The 20,143-nt window shown below is 44.5% G+C and overlaps 1 protein-coding gene across 1 annotated transcript in view; it reads right to left on the bottom strand.

The window, feature by feature from the left end:
* The window catches only part of MGAM (maltase-glucoamylase (alpha-glucosidase)), a 69,814-nt gene that overhangs the window by 43,541 nt on the left and 6,130 nt on the right, over positions 1–20,143 (bottom strand). The window contains exons 7-19 of the mRNA XM_006861259.1: positions 18,448–18,547; positions 15,893–16,005; positions 15,455–15,580; positions 12,334–12,465; positions 12,066–12,182; positions 10,522–10,635; positions 8,745–8,829; positions 7,057–7,174; positions 5,101–5,272; positions 3,362–3,478; positions 2,408–2,562; positions 1,114–1,198; positions 415–471 (exon numbers count right to left, since the gene is read on the bottom strand). Coding sequence (XP_006861321.1) covers positions 415–471; positions 1,114–1,198; positions 2,408–2,562; positions 3,362–3,478; positions 5,101–5,272; positions 7,057–7,174; positions 8,745–8,829; positions 10,522–10,635; positions 12,066–12,182; positions 12,334–12,465; positions 15,455–15,580; positions 15,893–16,005; positions 18,448–18,547 — 1,491 coding nt within the window. The remainder of the gene's footprint in view (positions 1–414; positions 472–1,113; positions 1,199–2,407; positions 2,563–3,361; positions 3,479–5,100; positions 5,273–7,056; positions 7,175–8,744; positions 8,830–10,521; positions 10,636–12,065; positions 12,183–12,333; positions 12,466–15,454; positions 15,581–15,892; positions 16,006–18,447; positions 18,548–20,143) is intronic.

Here is a 20,143-nt window from a genome sequence, read left to right as displayed (position 1 = left end):
GTCTACTGTGGTCTATGAAGTATGTAATAATAGCATGCAGTCTACTGTGGTCTATGAAATATGTAATAATAGCAGGTGGTCTATGAAGCATCCAAAAAGCATCAAATATTGAGAGAACGATGACCATGAGACAGACATGAAGTGAGCATGGACTAGTGGGAAGATGGTGCAGATACCTGCTTGATGCAAGGTTGCCACTAGCCTTCCATTTGTAAAACCAGCGGTATCTGTGAAGCACAGTAAAACGCAGTCTTCCTGCACGTGAGAAGGGTCTTTCAAGCCCTCCATCCTGACCAACATTGTTGAGAACTTCTAGAAACACCCCTGGAGAGCCCTGTGTTTCTTGTCACCAGAAACCCTGTCCTGCCAAGGCAAGGTACACTCACAAGTCTACAAAAAGTCAAAGTTACTTACAGTCTCATAGTCATACCAGACAGCATCGGGCATGTAGGCCTGTATTTTCCCTGCACCCTGAAAGTAAAAAAGAATGTTTTTCTTGTGTCTCTGAGTGGGGAATGGAGCCTATGAAAGGGATGAAGGGATTTCCTGACATCCCTGGGAGAACTTCCAGAAGTGCCCTTTCTTTTCTCTGATCCCCAGCAGAAGTGCCTTTCCTCAGTGAATCTGAGATACAATAAGTTAGCAACCCACAGAAAACCCAGTGGGACACCTCAGGAATGTTACCATAAGAACTAACAAGGGTTACCTCATCTACCCTGCCAGCAGCCCTGAACCAGAGGTACTACAATCCCTGCCTTTACACAGGAGGGGCTGGCACATCACTAGCCCCCATCACGCACAGATGCTAAGTGGCAGCGGTGACAAGCACACCGAAGACAGTCTGACTTTGGATCAGAGGGTACCACTGCTTCTTGGTCCTCTGTGTCATGAGGTGAGAAAGGATCGGCCATCAGCATCAAGGTGCTGCAACCACACTGGCTGGGAACTTGGTCAAAAGAAAAAGTCTTGTTCAGAAGGAAGTGTGTATGCACTGTGCGATCTGGGTCCCAAAATCACCCAACACCACGCCCAAGGCCAGTGAGGCCACGTGGTTGGATGTGGGTTGGGAGCATGGATGAAAGCAGTGTTCGGAGAGGCTGGGGGAACACTTGCCTGATCCAACACAGGAGTGATGAGGAGGCCGGGTCCCCACAGAAACTGCCGGTGCACACCCCATGTGTTGCTGTCTTGGTAGAACCTAAAGACCAGAGACACCATTCCTGAGGGGTGGACCAGTGCCCCTGTCTATACACAGAATGCCTGCTGGCCCAACCCCTTGAGTTCATCTGTGATTCCCCTCCCATTCAAACCACCTCCCTGCTCTGTGGCAGATCTACACTATTCAGGTTCCCCTGAGTCCTCCCTAGGACAAATGTTCCCATTCTGACACTCATACCAAGAAATCCCAGACTACAATTCAATATGACTTGTTACCCTTTGAAAAAACAAAACAAGCAATTTTTTTTTTTTTTTTTTTTAACGTCTGTTGACTTATAAGTGGGATTTGAGTCTGATCATGAAAATCAGCAGATAACTTAAGTTTTTCCTTTTCATCCTCTAGGGTATCTGACATTTAACAAAAAATGCCAAGACATGGTAAACTCTTAATCAAACAAATGGAAGTGTAATAGTGGAAATACAAGCTGAGGACCTTGTGCATCAGACACGTGAGTTGACTGTATTTGGACAAGAAAAACCATTGAGGCACCGATTTGTAGAGTGAATTAGAGATGCCCATTGGCTGGCAACAAACATTTTAAAGTCCATTTAGAATACAACAAAGCTTCAAAAACCACATGGAAAAATTTTGAAGTCCCCTCCGATTCTAATTTATGTGCAAATGGCCTGCCCATTCCTAAAAACTGAAATTCAGCCTGAAATTGTAATGCCTCACAGCAGAAAGAGAACTTTGCCATTGGGCTATCAAACTGTTCAACTATAAAGGAACAAAGAACTTAGACAATGTGCCTACCTTACAGAGAGAGCTGGAGAGGAACAAAGAAAACATCTTGAGTCCAGTGCTCTTCCCAAAAGGGAGCAGGTCATAAAAGGTTACGCAGTACCTGGACAGCAATGTCCCTACAAATACCAACTGGAAGTTTCATTTCTTTTCTCTGATCCCCAACAAAAGTGCCTGTTTGGGAGTTCCTGAATGGCTCAAACAACTTCTCACTGGAAAGGTTTAAGAAAGACCTGCCGGCCTAGTTTTAACACATGAGCCATTGAATAGCCTTTGGAGGACACAGTTCTACTCTGACACACATGGAGGTGCCAGGAGTTGGAGTCAACCCGAGGGCAACCAGTTATTATTACTCCAGCTTGGGAAACGAATTGTAATAATGGATTGAATTGTCATGGGCAATGGCTCTGGTAGCATCAACAAGACCCCATTGTTAGAGGGACTCACTCATGCAGCAGGGGCCGGGCCACTGTGTCCCCACGGGAGTGTGCTCGGTAGAAGAGCGTGTAGAGGTAGGGCAGCAGGGTGTACCGGATGTTCAGGTAGTGCCTGGAGGAGTTGACCAGCAGGGAGTCAGCTCCAAAGGAGGCCGGGTCCTGAGCCTGGGAAAACAAAGTGGGGTGCAATTGTATTTGGCTGTGGGATCACAGAAGTGTCTGGAGAATTTCAGACCTCAGTCATGGCCACCAACGGTTTCCTCCCTAAGTGACCTGGAGCCTCCACTCTAGACCAGGCTCTGAGCAGCACCTGTGGGCAACCAGTGGGCAACCAATGGGCAACAGAAAGACCCTTCACAGAGCTCTCCTTCTGCTCCATCCCCAGTTCTCTGGCATTGTTCTCAGGAAATTGCTATTTCAACCACTTGGGAGTCTGTAATTTTCATTACAAAATGAACACCACCATAGATGAAGGGCACAGAGGTTTGAGACATGCCAACAGCAGAAATAATGGGGATCTTTGAGGGGTATAGATGGTGGATGCTCAATGAAAGATTGGAAGTTTGGATACAAACAGAGGTCCCTCAGAAGAAAGACATAATGGCCTATTTCTGAAAAGAAATGAGCCGTAGGAAACCCTGTGGAGCACAGTTCTACTCTGACACACACGGGGGCGCCATGAGTCAGAGATGGAGACCCTGTGGAGCACAGTTCTACTCTGACACACATGGGGGCTCCATGAGTCAGAGATGGAGACCCTGTAAAGCGCAGTTCTACTCTCACACACATGAGGGCGCCATGAGTCAGAGCTAACTCAACAGAAAATGGTTACTGGTGGCAACAGGACATTTAATGGTGCACCACAGGTGCTGGGTCACTGCCAACAGCACCACGCCAGAGGTTGCTTCTCCAGGTTTCTTGGTGGAGATACAGACTGAGCCAGTGCTAACACTGGGAGGCTCACCTTGTAGTTTTGGCCGTTGTGATTCCGGGAAAATGGATAGAATGCTCCCAGCTGCATCCACCTTCTGCAGAGCTCCTCAGAAGTGTCCTTGGCAAAGCCACAGATGTCAGGACCCACCTGGAGGACACACAGATGGTGGAACACCACTCCACCCCCTCCCTCTCCTTCCCACCAGAATCTCCCAGGGGAACTAGCTAATGCCTTTTAATGAAAATGTTAGTACCAGGTGGGCAGACTTGGGCTACACCTTGTGTCCATCATTTATTGTTTATGACTTTCATCCACTTTATGACTCTGGGTATGTCATTGACCCTTCTGTGCCTTGGATTCCTCATTAATTACTGCCAGCACTTTAGTAAATGGGATAATGTTATCAAAACCACCTTCAGTAGCTGTTAATGAATAACCCCATTGCTCTCTAGTTGATTCCAACTCACAGCCACTGTAAAGGACAGAGTAGGACTCCCCAACTGGGTTTCCAAGGCTGCAATCTGCCCCATCTTTCTCCCACAGAGCAGGCTGCTCCACTTGAAGCCCCACTGTTTCAGGTAGCAGGTGAGTGCTTAACCCTCTGTGCTCACCAGGGCTCTGTTGATGTCATTAGGGCTGCATCTCTATCAGAGTTCATTTCCCAACACCAGACTCTTATCCTTCACTCATATATATTCAAAAGCCCCCAGGGTCTCTTCACTGCTTATCCTATTAGGCCAACCCACTTTCCCAGCATCTTTTTCCACCCTGTCTTCCCCAGGCATCAGATGCAGCAAACCCCAGAGACACCGCTGTTTTTTCTTGAGTTTATCTCTCAGTCTTAAAATTACCTTCTCCTAATTATTGTGATGAACTATACCCACTTTTCAAAGCAAACTAATGTGCCCTCTTTCCATTACTTCTCTCTTGCTTTTCTTTCTGACCCTTGGTCCCAGGTGATCTTGCCATCTGTGAGTTGTCATTACAAAATGAACACCGTAGAGGACAGGCACAGAGATTTGAGACATGGCAACAGCAGAAATAATGGGGGTCCTTGAGGGGTGCAGAGGGTTAATAAGTCCCTTCCTCAGACTCTGCATTACCATTCAGTCACCTACCCTAGTTAGCACTTTTGCCTTAGTTTGCTTAATCCTTTGATTATTTGATAGAGATATTCCATATCTAATCTCTTCTTGCTAAATTGTAACCTCTATGGGGGAAGAGAAGGTGTTCTTATTACCGTAAGAATGCTTCTCTCCACCCTCATTATCATACCTACTAGCTCAGTGCTTAGTGCATAACAAGGAAACGATGCACACATAAGAGAGCTTCCAAAAGTTCATGGAAAAATTCCATTAGCTTTAGAGTTAATTTTTCCATGAACTTTTGGAAGCCACCTGGTATGTGTTGAATTTAATGAAAATTAATTGAAACCATCAATGTTCTCTCCATTCACGTGGGTGCTGGACTCACAGATGACTTGTTCAGTTTGTGAAATTCATCAGCTACATACTTAATGAGATGTGCACTTTTCAGTATATGTGCTCTATTTCAATAAGAAGGACTATTCCAGGGATAACATTTCAAGATTGCCTCGTCTCTAAAAAGCAACACAGGAAAGAATGTGGTGGCAACAGAGCCTTAGTGATGTAGACACCGAAGTCCTGGGCCACAGTGGGCAGGAGAGCTGTGCTTAATGGTTTGGAACTTTCTAGAATAAAGCTTTCTGGGGATTGAGGTTCACAAGAGAACTTGGAATGGGTACTTACCATTGGGATACCAAAAAGGTTGAACTCAAGCATGCCAGGGATGGACCACTGAAGGTCATTCCAGGTGGCCTCATTGTCCCCTAGCCAATGGGCCGCAAACTTGCCAGAGCCCGCAAAGGTAGAACGGGTGATAATGAAGCTTCTCTTGTTAGGGAATACGGTCTTGACAGCACTAGAAATGGAGAGACATTTAGGGAGTCAAAGTGTGACCAGGAAATTGGTGTGACACTGTAGGACCAGTACTGGACTGTGAATCACAAGGTCAGTGGTTCAAACCCACCAACTGCTCCTCAGAAATCCTACACAGGGTTACTATGACTCAGAACCAACTTGATGGCACTTAACATCAACAAGGATCTGAACAGCGAATACTCCATTCTTCTCCTGCAGGTCTCTCCCAACAGAGTGGGAGTTGCTGTTAGACACCATTGGCACCACTGAGTACGTTCTGTTTTGTGGTGTTTTATGTGAACCATCAACCTCATTCATAGTAAGCAAGACTTTCAAAAGCTGACTTGAAAATGCTAGTAAGGAGAGGTATACATCTTTTATGTAACTATAAGATTTTTCACTGGTGAAACACGATGCTTTTGAATTATGGTGTTAGAGGAGAATATTGAAAGTGCCGTGGACTGCCAAAAGAACCAACAGATCCATGTTGGAAGAAGTGCAGTCAGAGTGCTCCTTGGAGGCCAAGATGGCCAAACTTCTGTCTCTCATACTTCGGACATGTTTTCAGGAGGGACCAGTCACTGAAAAAGGATATCATGTTTAGGTCAGAGAAAAAGATGAAGACCCCCAGCAAGTTGGATTAGCAAAGTGGCAGCATCGATGGACTCAAGCATGGCAACAAATGTGAGTTTAGCCCAGGACCAGACAGTGTTTTGTTCTGTCGTGCATAGGATTGCTATGAGTTGGTACCAACCTGATGGCACCTAACAACAACAAACATTCAGAAGTAGTCTTCCTCTCCTTCTTCCTAGGCTGTCTTAGTCTGGACGCTCCCATGAAACCTATCCACCATAGGTGACCTCGCTGGTATTTAAAATACTGGTGCCATAGCTTCCAGCATCACAGCCTGGCTTGCATATGAGCAATTGATGGTCTGTTCCACAGTCAACTCATGGCCTTGTTTAGACTGATGATATTGAGCTTTTCCACCATCTCTTCCCACAGATGTAGTCAATTTGATTCCTGTGTATTTCAGCTGGTGAGGTCCATGTGTATAACTGATTGGTTTTGAAATTTTCTATCATGTGATCTCTGGCATCATTTCTATCACCAAGGTCATGTTTTCCAACCTTTGCATTCCAATCACCAGACTTACATGTCATAAAATTTTTGGTTTAGGACTTCTTTATCAACTTTTTAAATGGCTACAATTAGGTCCATGACTTTGCTAGTGTATGAATGCGTGTTTCTGATCTGACTTTCTACTGCCAATTATAGCTGAGTATGTTGTTGTTGTTACAAAATCATAGCAACCCTGTATAAGGTTTCTGAAGAGTGTTAGCCCATAGTGCTAAACCAAATGTTAATTACCATCTCCTCAGTATCGAATCCACACACAAAGGCAGACAGAGCATGAGAGAAGAGTGCTAAGTCAGTTTCTAAAACTCCAGAACCACATGGGTATTGAGTTGCACACACTGCACACACCAGTTTATACAAGTGGTCCTCAGGGAAACCCTGGGCTCTGGACTCACACAGAAACAATTTATGTCCTTTGACAATCTATTAGCTCTTCGACCTTGGGCAAGTTACTTCACCTCTCTTTCATCCAAACTTTGTCCCATCCAGCCCTCCAGGTTTCATTTTATGCATCCAACCTTTTTTATTGGATGCCCAGCTTCCTTGGTGCCAGGCAGTTTAGTTCACTCGGTAAGGAGGACCATACTTTTCTAAGAAGATGGGTAACTGGACCATGAATTCGGTCTACAGGATTTGTAGTCTTACTCGGCTGTGGAGATTGCCATGGAGTAACCATACAGGTTGTGGACGTCATACTGCTTGCCCCAGTGCTGAACAGCATCCATGCAGAGGGTTTTGGAGAACAGGTACCCACCCAGGACACCTGGAGCAAGAGAGGGACATCAGTGAGAGCCTGGAGTATCCTGCTTCTGGACTATCACAGACCTGTGTGGTACCATCCCTGGGATAGCAGAGAGGGTGGTCAGCCTAGAGGTGATCTGCTACATCCTCACTACATTTGGGGTAGTTTCTCCACTACACAGATGGATTGGGCTGACCCCACACATTCTCCTGTCTATGACTAGAGGGAGGTGTTAGGAGCAAGAAGATCTACTTAGACATGAGGCTGAAGCTGAATCCTCCAGATGGGGCTAAGCTTAGTGGTCCAAGAATGCAATGACAAAATGAATTCATTCATTATCCCACCTCCCCAATGTCCATGTCTTTTAAAGAATGACCTCCACCTCTCCAATGTCCATGTCTTATAAAGAATGACCTCCACCTCCCCAATGTCCATGTCTTATAAAGAATGACCTCCCAATCTCTTTTTCCTTCATCTATTCTGTTTCATTTTCACAGTACCACTCTGTCCTGATCCAAACGACATTTGGTTCTAACCATTGTAATAGCTTATGACTGTCTTGTTTCCTTCTGGCCTGCCTGCTAGTTCATCTTAAATATTCATGTCAGATGAATACTTTTTAAACTATTTGAGTTTGCCACTTCCCATTAACCAAAATATAGTTTCTATTATCAAAAGTATGAAGTGTGAACTCTTTAGTTCCCATCTAAACCCCTCAACCCTGGATCCTGGCCCATCTATTTTGATTGCCTGTTTTCTCATCAGAATACACCAAACAAACAAACAAGTTTTCACTGAGTCGATTCTGGTTTCTGACCACAGCATGTGTATCAGAGTAGAACCATGCTCCACAGGGTTTTCAAGAACTGAGTTCTGGGAAGCAGATCACCAGGACTTTCTTCTAAAGCACCTGTGGGTGGACTTCCAACCTTCTGGTTAGCAACTGTTTGTACACCACAATGGAAGTCTTCCTTAAAAGCTATAATCAAGAAGCTTTGTTCCTTCCTCAATCCAGATACAATTTGCCTGTGATCCCCTAGCTTTTTTCTGACCATAAGGAATTCCTGAGTCCAGAGCCTTGGGAGGTATCATTGATGGACGTTCAATAAAGTTCACAAGCATCATGCTGGCTGCCTCTGACCGTGAATCCCCAGGCCTTGGGCTCCCTCTCCCATGGTTCCTGTCTGCTGACTTTCCTGGGCTCGTCTCTCCCCTACACTCCATACCTGGCTTCCTGATCTCTTTCTTGGAAAGCCCTGACCTGTGGGCACTCAAACTCGGGACTGACCAGCTCACCACCCATCTCTGACGCCTACAGCATATCCTCATTGAACCTTTCTCCAGAGCCTGCCAGGACCGCAGGTGGGAGACCAGACTCTCCCTTTTGGATGTATATGTTTCAGTTAGGAAAACGCAGGTGGCGGGGATTTTAGTATTCTTTCATGGTTTCCTTTTCATATTGCCCACCTGCTCTTCTCCTATGCACATTTCTATGCAATCTCCCTTGCCAGACTGCCCCTATCCACCCTCGGGAAGTTAAAATATCAAACACACATTGCCACTTCGTCAGGACAACCACACCAAGACTCACTGGGAGTGAAAGGGGGATAATTCAGATTGTTGGTGGAACATCCTGAAACCGAGCCATCAACAAAGTTGGCGACTTCATTCATATCCTACAAGACAAAAGATGAAAAACTGCTGAGAAAAAAACAACTCGTCCACTGGGTTGCACTGAAGATTTCAAAATAATTCTGTCTAGTATGGTTATATATGAATATATAGTTGTTGTGAGGTGTCGTTGCGTCATTTCGGACTCAGTGCAGCCTTGTATAGTGTTTCCAAGGAGTGGCTGGTGGATCTGAACTGCTGACTTTGTGGTCAGTAGTCCAGTGCTTATACTATATGTTTTTGTTGCTGCTAAATACCATCAAGTAGGTTCGGACTCATAGCAACCTGTATAGGGTTTCCCAGACTGTAAACACTTTGGGGAGCAGAAAGCCTCATCTTTGTCCCATGGAGCCACTGATAGGCTCAAACCACCAACTTAGTGGGTCACAGCCCGGTGTTTATCCTACAGAGCCAGCACGTTCCCCATATTGCATATAGCGTGGTGCTGCAGGATAATGCACTGGACTTCAATAATTTGTCCATTAGATTTCTTCAATATTTTAAGTCAAGTCTTAAATTTCTTTTTTCCTTCAGTTGTTTCAGCTTGAGAAATGCTGAGCATGTTCTTTCTTTTTCCTTTTCTACCACCAGGTCTTTGCACATTTCATTATAATATTTGACTTTGTTTTCTTGAGCTGCCCTTTGAAATGTTCTGTTCAGCTGCTTTACTTAAAAGAGCTGAACAGAACATTTCGAAGGGCAGCACAAGAAGATGAAGTCAAATGTTATAATAAAATGTACCACCATGCCACCAGCTGCTCCTCAAAACCCTATACAGGATCTCTATGGGTCAGAACTGACTTGACTACACTTAACAACAATGCATGTGTATATATGCATCCAAGTGTAACAATGAACACACACAGACATACCAATGTATATGTTTGTACAGAAGAGAGAGCGTGTGTGCCAGAGCCAAGAGAACCATGTGTTGAGAAAGACACACGCCAATACTCTGATGGTCAGTATCTTTGGTTGATGACATTTTAGAGGGACTTAACTTTGATCTCTTTAGCACTCTGTATTATTAGAATTGTCTACAGTTGCTTTTGTTTGACATAATGTGAGACCTTTCTCCTTAGTGCAGCCACAGTGTGTTCATATACCTGAGATCATGGGTTCTGACCAGGTGGTCCAACATCCTGAACTGGCCATTGGACCCTCCATGTGTCTATGACAGTGTAAGGAGTATGTGGCCTACTGTGACTTGAACTCATACATTTGTAATATCAGGGCTGGAGTCAGGAGAAAACATTCTTCTGAATTTCCTTCCATCTCTAACATTCTGGTTTTGATACTTAGCTACATGGTTTGTTAAGATTATTGAATAGTAAGATCGAGAAACCTAAGAATTTATTGTTGTATTGCCTTTCCCTACTCTCCTTCCCTCATCTTCCCCTATGTTTCATGACTCAGAAATATAGATATGGACATACAGACTAGTAATCAAGTTGTTAAGAACTCACAATCTTCAAATTGACAAGAGCCACTAGAACGTTTAGGCAGGAAACCTAAGGGCAGTGAGTTGATGTGAATGAGGGAGGAACAAGTCATAAAAGGAGGATGAGGATGGCTGCACACCTGGGAGAATCTCAGTGTTGTCACTGAACTACACAAGTAGTACCTGCTGAACTGGTGTATGGTTTTCTGTGTGCATTTTCAACAATAGTAACTAATTTTTTTCTTAAAGAACTCACAATCCATATTCCATCAAACTCCACTTGAGTGTAGAAAAGCTTAAATTCTGTTGCCCACCAAGCAGCACACTTGGGATTGGTATAATCAGGAAACACAGTTTTTCCTGGCCAGACCTACAGGAGAAAAAGAAAAACATCCAAAAGCACACAGAGTGAAAATGGAGCAAGATAGAATGTTTTCCAAAGATAATATGACCATCTTGACAGAGGTGCCCATGGACAGGACTTTTTCAGGAAGGAATGCTGGACTATCTGACTGCTTAGAAAAAACTTCAGGGGAGTTAAACAGTCAATTGAAATTTTTATTGTAAATAAAATAGCTAAATTCTTAATGAATAATCCCACGGATAAAGACATTGTCTAACTTACCAGACTTCGACTCTGCCTCACCCTTTCCTCCTGCTTTCTCTATGGTTCAGACCCACCAGCTGCTCCTCAGAAACCCTCTATAGGGTTGTTATGAGTTGGAATCAACTCAATGGCACTTAACAGTAACAATAATTCTAGCAGTCAAGAGTGAAGTACTGTCTATAAATGTCCACTGGGCCATTACAAGTTGGAGCTGCTGATCACTTGATCAGCCCTAAACCTCTAGGTCTCTTCTCTATTCCTTTTCTATCCCATTCCTCACCAACATTAGGGGCTCAAAGAGGGTTGGCTGAGGTATTAGACATGGACCAGCGGATAACACCTTCATGCAAAACAAGGACAAATAAAGGTTTGAGAAACTGCCAAACTTATTAATGCTACAGAAAAATCAAGTAGCAAGAAGAATGGAGGTGGTCCATTGGATTTTCCAATTAGCAAGTTGCTGAACTGGGGTCATTTCAGAGCACTGTCAGTGAGGGGGGTTAGGAGACGGACACAGTCAGTTGAGGCATGAATGGGAGGTGATGAAGTAGACACTGTGTGTGTGTATATGTGTGTGTGTGTATGTGTGTGTGTGTGTGTGTGTAAACTATTGTCAAAGGGGCTCAGACCTGAAGGGATTGTGGTGGGCAGATAATTGCAAGTGAAAAAGTCAAGGGTATCCCACTGCCCCCTTATTACATACAAGTAGGGAGTCCTGGTGGCACAGTGGGTTAAGTATGGGACTGGCAACTGTAACATCGGTAGTCCAAACCCATCAGTAGAAAAGTCCAAACCCAGAAGAAAGATGAAATAATCTTCTCTCATGAAGGTTTACAAGAGTCTTGGAAACCCTAGAAGCAGTTCTACTCTCTCCTATAAGACGGTCATGAGACAGAGTCACCTCAGCAAGTGTGGATTGGGTTGGGTTTGGATTGACGTACAAATAAAGGGTCAGTGAAAAAGAAAGAGCCCCTCACTGAGCTGGATTGGCATAGTGACTACAGTAATCAGCACAAACACAGCAACAAGTGTGAGAACTGAGCAAATGTCTGTTCTGCTATATATAAGGTCGCTTAAGTTGGAGCCAACTCAATGCACCTAACAACAATGTATACAAGGCATCTGAGCAAAACAAAAACAACTCTTTCTCCCCCACAGCCCCTCCGCCAGCCCCCAGCTCTCCATTAAATTACCTCCCCAACAAGTGGAGTCAGTCCATCCGAAGTGTTCACCCATATATTCATGACTGATCCCCTGTTATAGGGGCCATAGGGGTGGCTTGCAGTAGAGTTATTGGAGATGGCTGGGTCCTAAAAGGAGAAACACAAAGAAGACACTAGCTTTACCCAAGAGACCCAAAAGGGAGCTTTGGAATTGGGACATGGGAGGTGGAGGCAGGAGTAAGAAAAGGAAGCAGCAAGTACCTCATTGGGGGGTGGGGAATGAGAGGGTACCACATACCACAATGATGACCACTTTCTGCCCATTGTTGTGTAACTCTTTAACAAACTCAGGAAAGCCTTTATAAGCAATTGGGTCATACGTGAAGTCCCTCCGCTGGTCCATGTAGTCAATATCGGCATGCTGGACATCCTGTAAGAATAGAGCATGTCCACAACTAAGCGCTTAGGAGTGGATGCATTCAAAGGAATCGGTCAAACTGTCAAATTTATTTTTCACACTAAAGCTGTGAATAATGTATGTGCAGTTAACATTTAGGGGTTGAAGTCCACCCAGAGGTACCCTGGAAGAGAGGTGTACGGACCTTCTTCTAAAATGCCAACCACTAAAGTCCCTGGGGAGCACAGTGCTCCTCTGACACAGACAAGTTGAGGCTTGTGAGTCAAAAGAAGCCCTGGACACTGCCTCTGCTTATGTACACTGCATATCCACTTTCCTTATGTACACTACATATCCACTTTCCTTATGTACACTACATATCCACTTTCCTTATGTACACTACATATCCACTTTCCTTATGTACACTACATATCCACTTTGCTCTGAGCCTGGAGCTGAGTTCATAACCAGCTCCTAGTATACAAGTGCGTCTTTTCTGATAATAATTTTAAAAGCATATAACCATTGTTCCCCAAGGTCTGCCCCCATGCCTGCAATCAGGGCTAATCACTTCATTCTACCTGGCTGGCAGGTTCTCTGGCTTTAAAAACCTAACCAATGAAACAAACAATCAGTACAACTACGAGGAGGCTTGAAAGCTGTCCCAAACTCCTATGACCTGAATTACGAGATGAAGGGGAAGACCTCAGTCTGCCCAGCATTTCTCTGATAACACTTCTTTTACTCCAAGGTTCCATAAAAATCTACAGCCTCAGAAACGCTGTACAGGATCGCTATGGGTCGGAACCGACTCCACAGCACCCACCCCCACCCCACCACCCCACTCTAAGGCTACTTTGCTGCTGTCCTTTCCTAGTTGCACTGATGGGACGACTGGAGCTCAATATGAAATCAGCTCTTGCTTGGAGGCCCCAGGGTCCGCATCCAAGGGGATGGGGTAGGGAAGAGGGGACAGGACTATCCCAGAGACTTTAGGTCTTTTCCCCTTGTGTCTTTCATGGAACTTCATTCCTGCCATAGTCAGTCATTCAAAGCATAGAAGCATTTTATCACATTGCAGAAGCTGTGTCCTTTTGTTCACATGACCCTCTAATAGTCTGGCACTGTAGGATAAGCACTGGGCCTCAAGGTCAGTTTGCACTGCAAGGTCAGCAGTTCAAACTCACCAGCCACTCCTCAGAAACCCCATACAGGGTCTCTATGTGTCAGAATCAACTCGACGGTACTTCACAACAACAACAACAGCTGAACTGAGTTTGGAGACATCAGTTGCATATCTGAAAGCTTCCTCTCATATTCACCCACTGTGCCCCCAGATCACTTTCAAAGAAAATGTCTGTCTGTAAGAAAAGTGGAATCAGAAATAGAGTCACTATACTGCTAGAAGGGAGTCCTGGTGCGGCACGTAGGATTAAAACCCTGGACCACAAGGACTGTTGGAACCATAATGTAGGCGGTTCAAACCCACCAGCTGCTCCTCAGAAATTCTATACAGGGTCACCATCAGTCAGAACTGACTCAGCAGCACTTAACAACAACAACATGGTGCCAAAGAGAGAAGAGACTTAGTGGTGCAATGAATAAAGCAGTGGACTGCTAACCACAAGGTTGGTTCAAACCTATCAGTCACTCTACAGAATAAAGAAGAGGCAATCCATTCCCATAAGACTCACAGCTTTGGAAACCCTATGGAGCAGTTGTACTCAGCATCAGAGGGTCTCTATCAGTGGCGATCAGTTCAATGGCAGTGAGTTTTGGGTTTATGGTACTAGAGAGCTGAGACAGGAAGTGAATTCTCTCATGGCTAATATGAAATGATGTTGCTGGGGCTAAGTAATCCCTGGGTAGTGCTCATGATTTAGTGATGAGCTCCTAAAATAAGGTTGGTAGTTGAGAAGTACCTCGGAAGACATGCCAGGCAATCTTCTTCCAAAAGGTCACAACCTTGAAAGCCCTATGAATCATGAAGACTATTGTCTCGTAGAGAACGAGGCAGCATTTTGTGCTGCTACATGATGAGTTGGCATGATTTATTGTTGTTGTTTGGTGCCATCCAGTGGGTTCCAACACATCATTACCCCGGGCACAGCAGAACGAAACACTGCCTGGTTCTGCAGCATTCTCACAATCGGTGTCCTAGATGAGCCCATTGTTGAGTTACCACGTCAATTCATCTCACTGAGGTTCTTCCTCTTTGTTGTTCATACTCCACTCTACCAAGATGTCTTCTTCCAGAGATGGGTCCCTCCTGATAATATGTCTGCCACTGATTGAATCATGTCCCTCAAAATACATGTTGGCTTCGTTGGATCATGGTTCTCATTGGTTTGGCAGTAATGGTGTGATGTATAATGTGGAAGTTATGTTGTGATTCCCCATGATGTAATCTGATGATGTTATAAAGCAATAGAGGATTAAGGGTGGGCTGCAATACCCTTAATCCCATCACAACCCTGATCTGATGTAAGGGAGTTTCCCAGGGGTGTGGCCTGCAGTATCTTTTATCTTACAAAGATAATAGGAGAGAGAACTGCCCAGAGGAAGTGGGACCAACTAGCACCTGGTAAGAACAGCTGGGAATGAAGACTACTTCCTGTGTCAAGTTCCTAGATCAAGGGAAAGATTGATACCAAGACACATGGAGATCTCCTGGGGACACTGGGCAAAAAGAAACAAGGATCTTGCCCCAGAGCTGACATTCTGAACTTGGACTTCTAGCCTCCTAAACTATGAGAGTATTTTTCTGCTTGTTAAAGTTGCCCACATGTGGTATTTCTGTTACAGCAACACTAGATAGCTCCGGCAATGCCCAAAGTATGTGAGACAATGTCTTACCATTCTCAATTCTAAGGAGCATTCTGGCTGTAACTCTAAGACATATTTGTTTGTTCTTCTGGCAGCCTGTGGTATATTCAGTATTCCTTGCCAATACCACAATTTAAATGCATAAGTTGCCATATAGTCAGAGCTTATTCCACAGCAGTTAACAGCAACAACTTACATAGGGAATCCTTGCGGCCCGGTTTCTCTCCACGACTTCCTTCATGTTGTCAAGCGTTCCGTAGTCATATCGGCTCAAATGAAAGCCAAGAGCCCAGTATGATGGCAGGGCTGGCCGACCAATGAGCTGAAAGAAATTTGTGAAATGAAAGTTTGTAAACACTTCATTTTTAATAAGCGCTTGTTTGGGGGCCACAAAACAAACTTCTTATTTCCAATTCACCATGTCATTGCTTATTGTCCCAGTCCCTTAAAAACCCCACGGTCAGGAGGGTCATGTGTTGGCTATTTTTGGATTCTCTCCCCTTCCTTCTATACCATACAAATGCTACAAAGCAGGGTCCCATTTCTCTAATAACTCAAACTCCTAGTGGCAGATTTTTGTGAGTCACATCGCCGTGTTAATTCCTTCCTGGTGATCACAGTATCATACATTTACCTCTAAATACTCTTGAACAACTTGCTCTGGAGTGTTTCCCAAGAAGACATAGAAGTCGAGAATGCCCCCAATAGTGCGGTAGGTGACTGCAGGGGCAGGCTGGAGAACAACATCTTGAAGAATTCAAAAAAAGGACAGTAAAAATTAGAATTTATGTTAGAGAAATAAATAGAAGCATCTAGAGTAGACCATAGGCATGTCGATATTAATAAAGTAGCCCTAATACTGATGGCCAAGGCCAGCCATCATGGCACCCAAGAGCCCAAGCACTTGAGTTGACAGTAGGCTTCAATAGTGGGTGACTGAAGCATGTGCCAAGACCCAGGTTCTCATGACAAACCAATCCCATTTACAACCTGAGGACAGGATGTCCCCACCACACCCATACACCATGTGCTGAAGGAGAAGATCTTTGCTTTTTATTTCCCTTACAAACTGATATTTTGGTAAAACAACATGAAAATGAACTATTAGGAGGAAAGCCATGCATGCAGACCTGAAACCCACCACCTTGTGACCCACCAGGCACCCTACTTTGTGAGCAGTGATCTTCAATGAAGTTCAGTTGAGAGGAAGAGGGGCTCAAGAGCCTAAGCGCACCATCAACCTCAAGGGAATTCTGATACACCTCCTTTCTTCAGCTATCTAGTGATTGATTGCTACTGGACTCTGTAGTTGCTGAGGTCAAGTAGGAAATGTTGAGAATCATTGATCAAAAGTGGAGACCACTGGTACTTTCTGGAGTCCTATGATGTTGCACTCTTTGGTCTTAAAGTCTCTGATCTCGCTCTGCCTGTTCCCCTTGCCTGCACTTGACCGTTCTGCCTAGGAGCATCTGATCATAAGGTTTTCTGCTCAGTTGTAGCTCCCAAGTTAGCTCTAAGTTAGCTCTGCTATCATTGTTAGGACCAGAGCAGGTGGTTTTTTCTGTTGTTGTTGTTGTTAGGTATCATGGATTCATTTCCGATTCATAGCAACGCTACGCTCAACAGAACAAAACACTGCCTAGTCCTGTACCATCCTCACAATTGTTGTTATGTTTGAGCCCGTTGTCACTGCCACTGTGTCAATCCATCTGGTTGAGGGTCTTCTTTTTCTCTGACCCCTCTACTTTACCAAGCATGATGTCCTTCTCTGGAAACTGCTCCCTTCTGAAAACATGTTCGAAGGATGACCTGGGTTCCAAGGAGCATCCTGGCTCTATTATGTGATACTTTGCATGGGAGAACATCAGCTTTACACTCATCCTATCATATTTCATTTCATTGCCATGGTTACAATCCCCTCCATGCATCATTAAACAACCAGAGGGTACACCACACAGGCCTGCCCCTCAGCCATCAGCACACAGCCCCTCTCCCTCCCTGAGTCCAGTGTCCCCAGCTGTTCCATCTCTCCACATCATCATCTCTGCTTCCATTTCTGGCGTCACTGCTTCTCTGGATAGGGTCCCGCACTCCGCTCTTCTTCCTTGATGGTCTCAGGGACCTCTGCTCTTGGACTGCAAAATTAGTCACTCCCCTCCTTTTGTTACAAAACATCTACCTTTACATTTCCGACCCTCACAGTCAGTCCTGATAGCAATTATTCACTATTGTAGCACGTGAGTCTTATCCCCATCTCCTTTCATCAGCCCCATCCCAACAGGTTGGAAATCATTCAGTTGAGATTCTACCTCCCCCCACCCCACCTGAAACTAGACTCCCACTTCAAAGATTGTAAGCCAGTCACTTCTTGCTGTTGTAGGCACCCCGTTCCATTTTGGGTAGCCAATGTCTAAGTTACCCATCCCTGTCAACCCTGTGTACCAAGGGGGTGGGAGTGATCCTCGCTGTAAAGATTTGTTCCCTTTTTAGAGCTACTACATCCATAAAGTTGCATTACTACTACAGGTAAAGTTGCATCAGGCAAATCTGCTGCACAAGACCTTTTTAAAGTGTTCAAGAGCAAATACGTCAGCTTGAGGACTAAGGTGCGCCTGACCCAAGTCATGGTATTTTCAGTACCTTCATATGCATGCGAAAGCTAGACAGTGAATAAGGAAGATCGTAGAAGAATTGATGCTTTTGAGTTATGGTGTTGGAAGAGGATATTGAAAGTGCCATGGGCTTCCAAAAGAATCAATAGATCCATTTTGGAAGAAGTACAGCCAGAGTGCTCCTTGGAGGCCAAGATGGCCAAACTTCATCTCTCATACTTCAGACATAATGTCAGGAGGGACCAGTCACTGGAGAAGGATATCATGTTTGGTAAGGTGGAGGGTCAGCAAAAAAGAAGAAGACCCCCAACGAGATGGATTGGCACAGTGGCTGCAGCAATGGGCACGAGTGTAACAGTGATTGTGAGGTTGATGCAGGACAGGGCAGTGTTTCATTCTGTTGTGCGTAAGATCACTGTGAGTTGGTACCAACTCTACGGCACCTAACAACAACAACAATGACCGAGCCATCTTAATGGACCCCATTCCTTTTACCATAGTGCTATAAGAAACAGACTGAAAACAGCTCTTATGATTTGCTTTGTTTTTTCATAAGCATATCTCTTTGGTTCTTTACCCATGGCATTGCTGTTCATCAGAAACACTCCAAATGATAAACCACTCGCATCTTCAAGGCACAGGAAGAATGTCTGTGCACCATACAGGTTCGTTCCATCCTGCAGAGAGATCATGTAAAATTAAACATTTACAACCTACACATCTAAACCCCACATTGCTGGAAATGACTTAGTAAATCAGTCTCACTTGGTCAATTAATCAGTGTTGGTTATTCAATTAACAGGAGACTCATTTATAGAAAAGTCATAAATTAACATAAAAATATGAGTCTACATTTGTTTGATGTTAACCAAAGAAACTAGGAGTTTCTGAATGGGCTAGTTGTGACCATATATCTAATAGATTGTGAAATTGCTAGGAGGTGGGAGGGAAAGAATTCTGAAATTGTTCTCCAAAACACTCCCCTCTCAAAGAGGCCTGGCTTAACCTGACTTAAAGTCGTCTACAAAGGTTCCATCTCATCTTAATAAGAATCAGGAATCTCTCTAACATAAGCTAGCAAATATCATTCTGGTTTCTGTGTCTAGGTAGCATTCTAGACTTTCAAACATAGTTCTCAACCCAGGCTGGACCCAGACTAATTAAAATGGAATCTCTGGGGATGGGGGCAGGCAGTGATATTTCAAATTAAATTTTCCCAATGTGGAGTCCTGGTGTGGCACTGTAGGATAAGCATCGTACTGCTAACCATAGGTCAGTAGTTCAAACCCACTAGCTGCTCCTCAGAAACACTGTATGTGTCACCATGGGCTGGAACTGATTCAACAGCACTTAACAACAACAACAATAGAATGTAGATTCATGCTTGAGAATCATTGCTGTAGAACACTGTTAGGATTATGTGGGAATCTTATTTAAATGTGGACACAGATTTAGTTAGTAGCTGGAGAAAGCAGGGTGTGGCAGCCTCAATCTCTGACTCCGTGGTGGATGAACAGAGTTTTCTGAGTAGCAAGGATCTGGGGCTCTGTAATTACAAAATTGTCACCAGCTTTTCCCAAATGAACTTCTCGGGCTCAACACCGTCTGCGATTTTCTGCTGAGCAAAAGGTGTAGCAGGAGCCAGGGGCTCTACATCAGATGGATCAGGGCCTAAATTCCAACTCTGATACCAAATTTTTGACCTGGACTGATTATGGGGCTTCTCCCAGCCTCAGTCCCCTTGTCTGTGAAATGGAGCTAATCATATTTCTCTTCCTTGAGTCCTTTTGGTGAATGGAGACAAACTACTCTTAATAGAATAAAAGCACTTTGCTTAATAAAGTATTGTCGTCATTCTTTGATCCAGCCCCTGAATACAGCCTCAATAGAGTCTTCCTGAGCCAAGAACATGCTCTGATTGGAGTTCAGCACACAAAGCAGACAACAAACCTTCATAAGAATTAAGAATAAAGAGAAGCAATCAGAAAACAACAACAACAAATGCCCGTCTTTTCTTCCAACGCCCTAACCATTCTTCACACCAGAAGTGATTGGCACAGGCTGATTTTTCATCCTCCTTTGCTGACCCTGTATGGGGTTTCCAAGGAGCATCTAGTGAGTTTGAACTGCCAACCTGTCGGTTCAAACCAATCTCACAGTTCAGTGCTTTACCTAACAGTGTCACACCAGGAGTCACACCTGGACTCCACTTGGCTGACAGACTTGGTCAATTGATGAATTTTAAGTATCAGCCTAAAAATGTGGCAAGCGGG

The sequence above is a fragment of the Chrysochloris asiatica genome, unplaced genomic scaffold (genome assembly GCF_000296735.1).
Source record: "Chrysochloris asiatica unplaced genomic scaffold, ChrAsi1.0 scaffold00041, whole genome shotgun sequence".
Taxonomy (NCBI): Eukaryota; Metazoa; Chordata; class Mammalia; order Afrosoricida; family Chrysochloridae; genus Chrysochloris; species Chrysochloris asiatica.
Note: the sequence above shows the minus strand (reverse complement) of the source record. Positions and strands in the feature narration are given on the sequence as shown.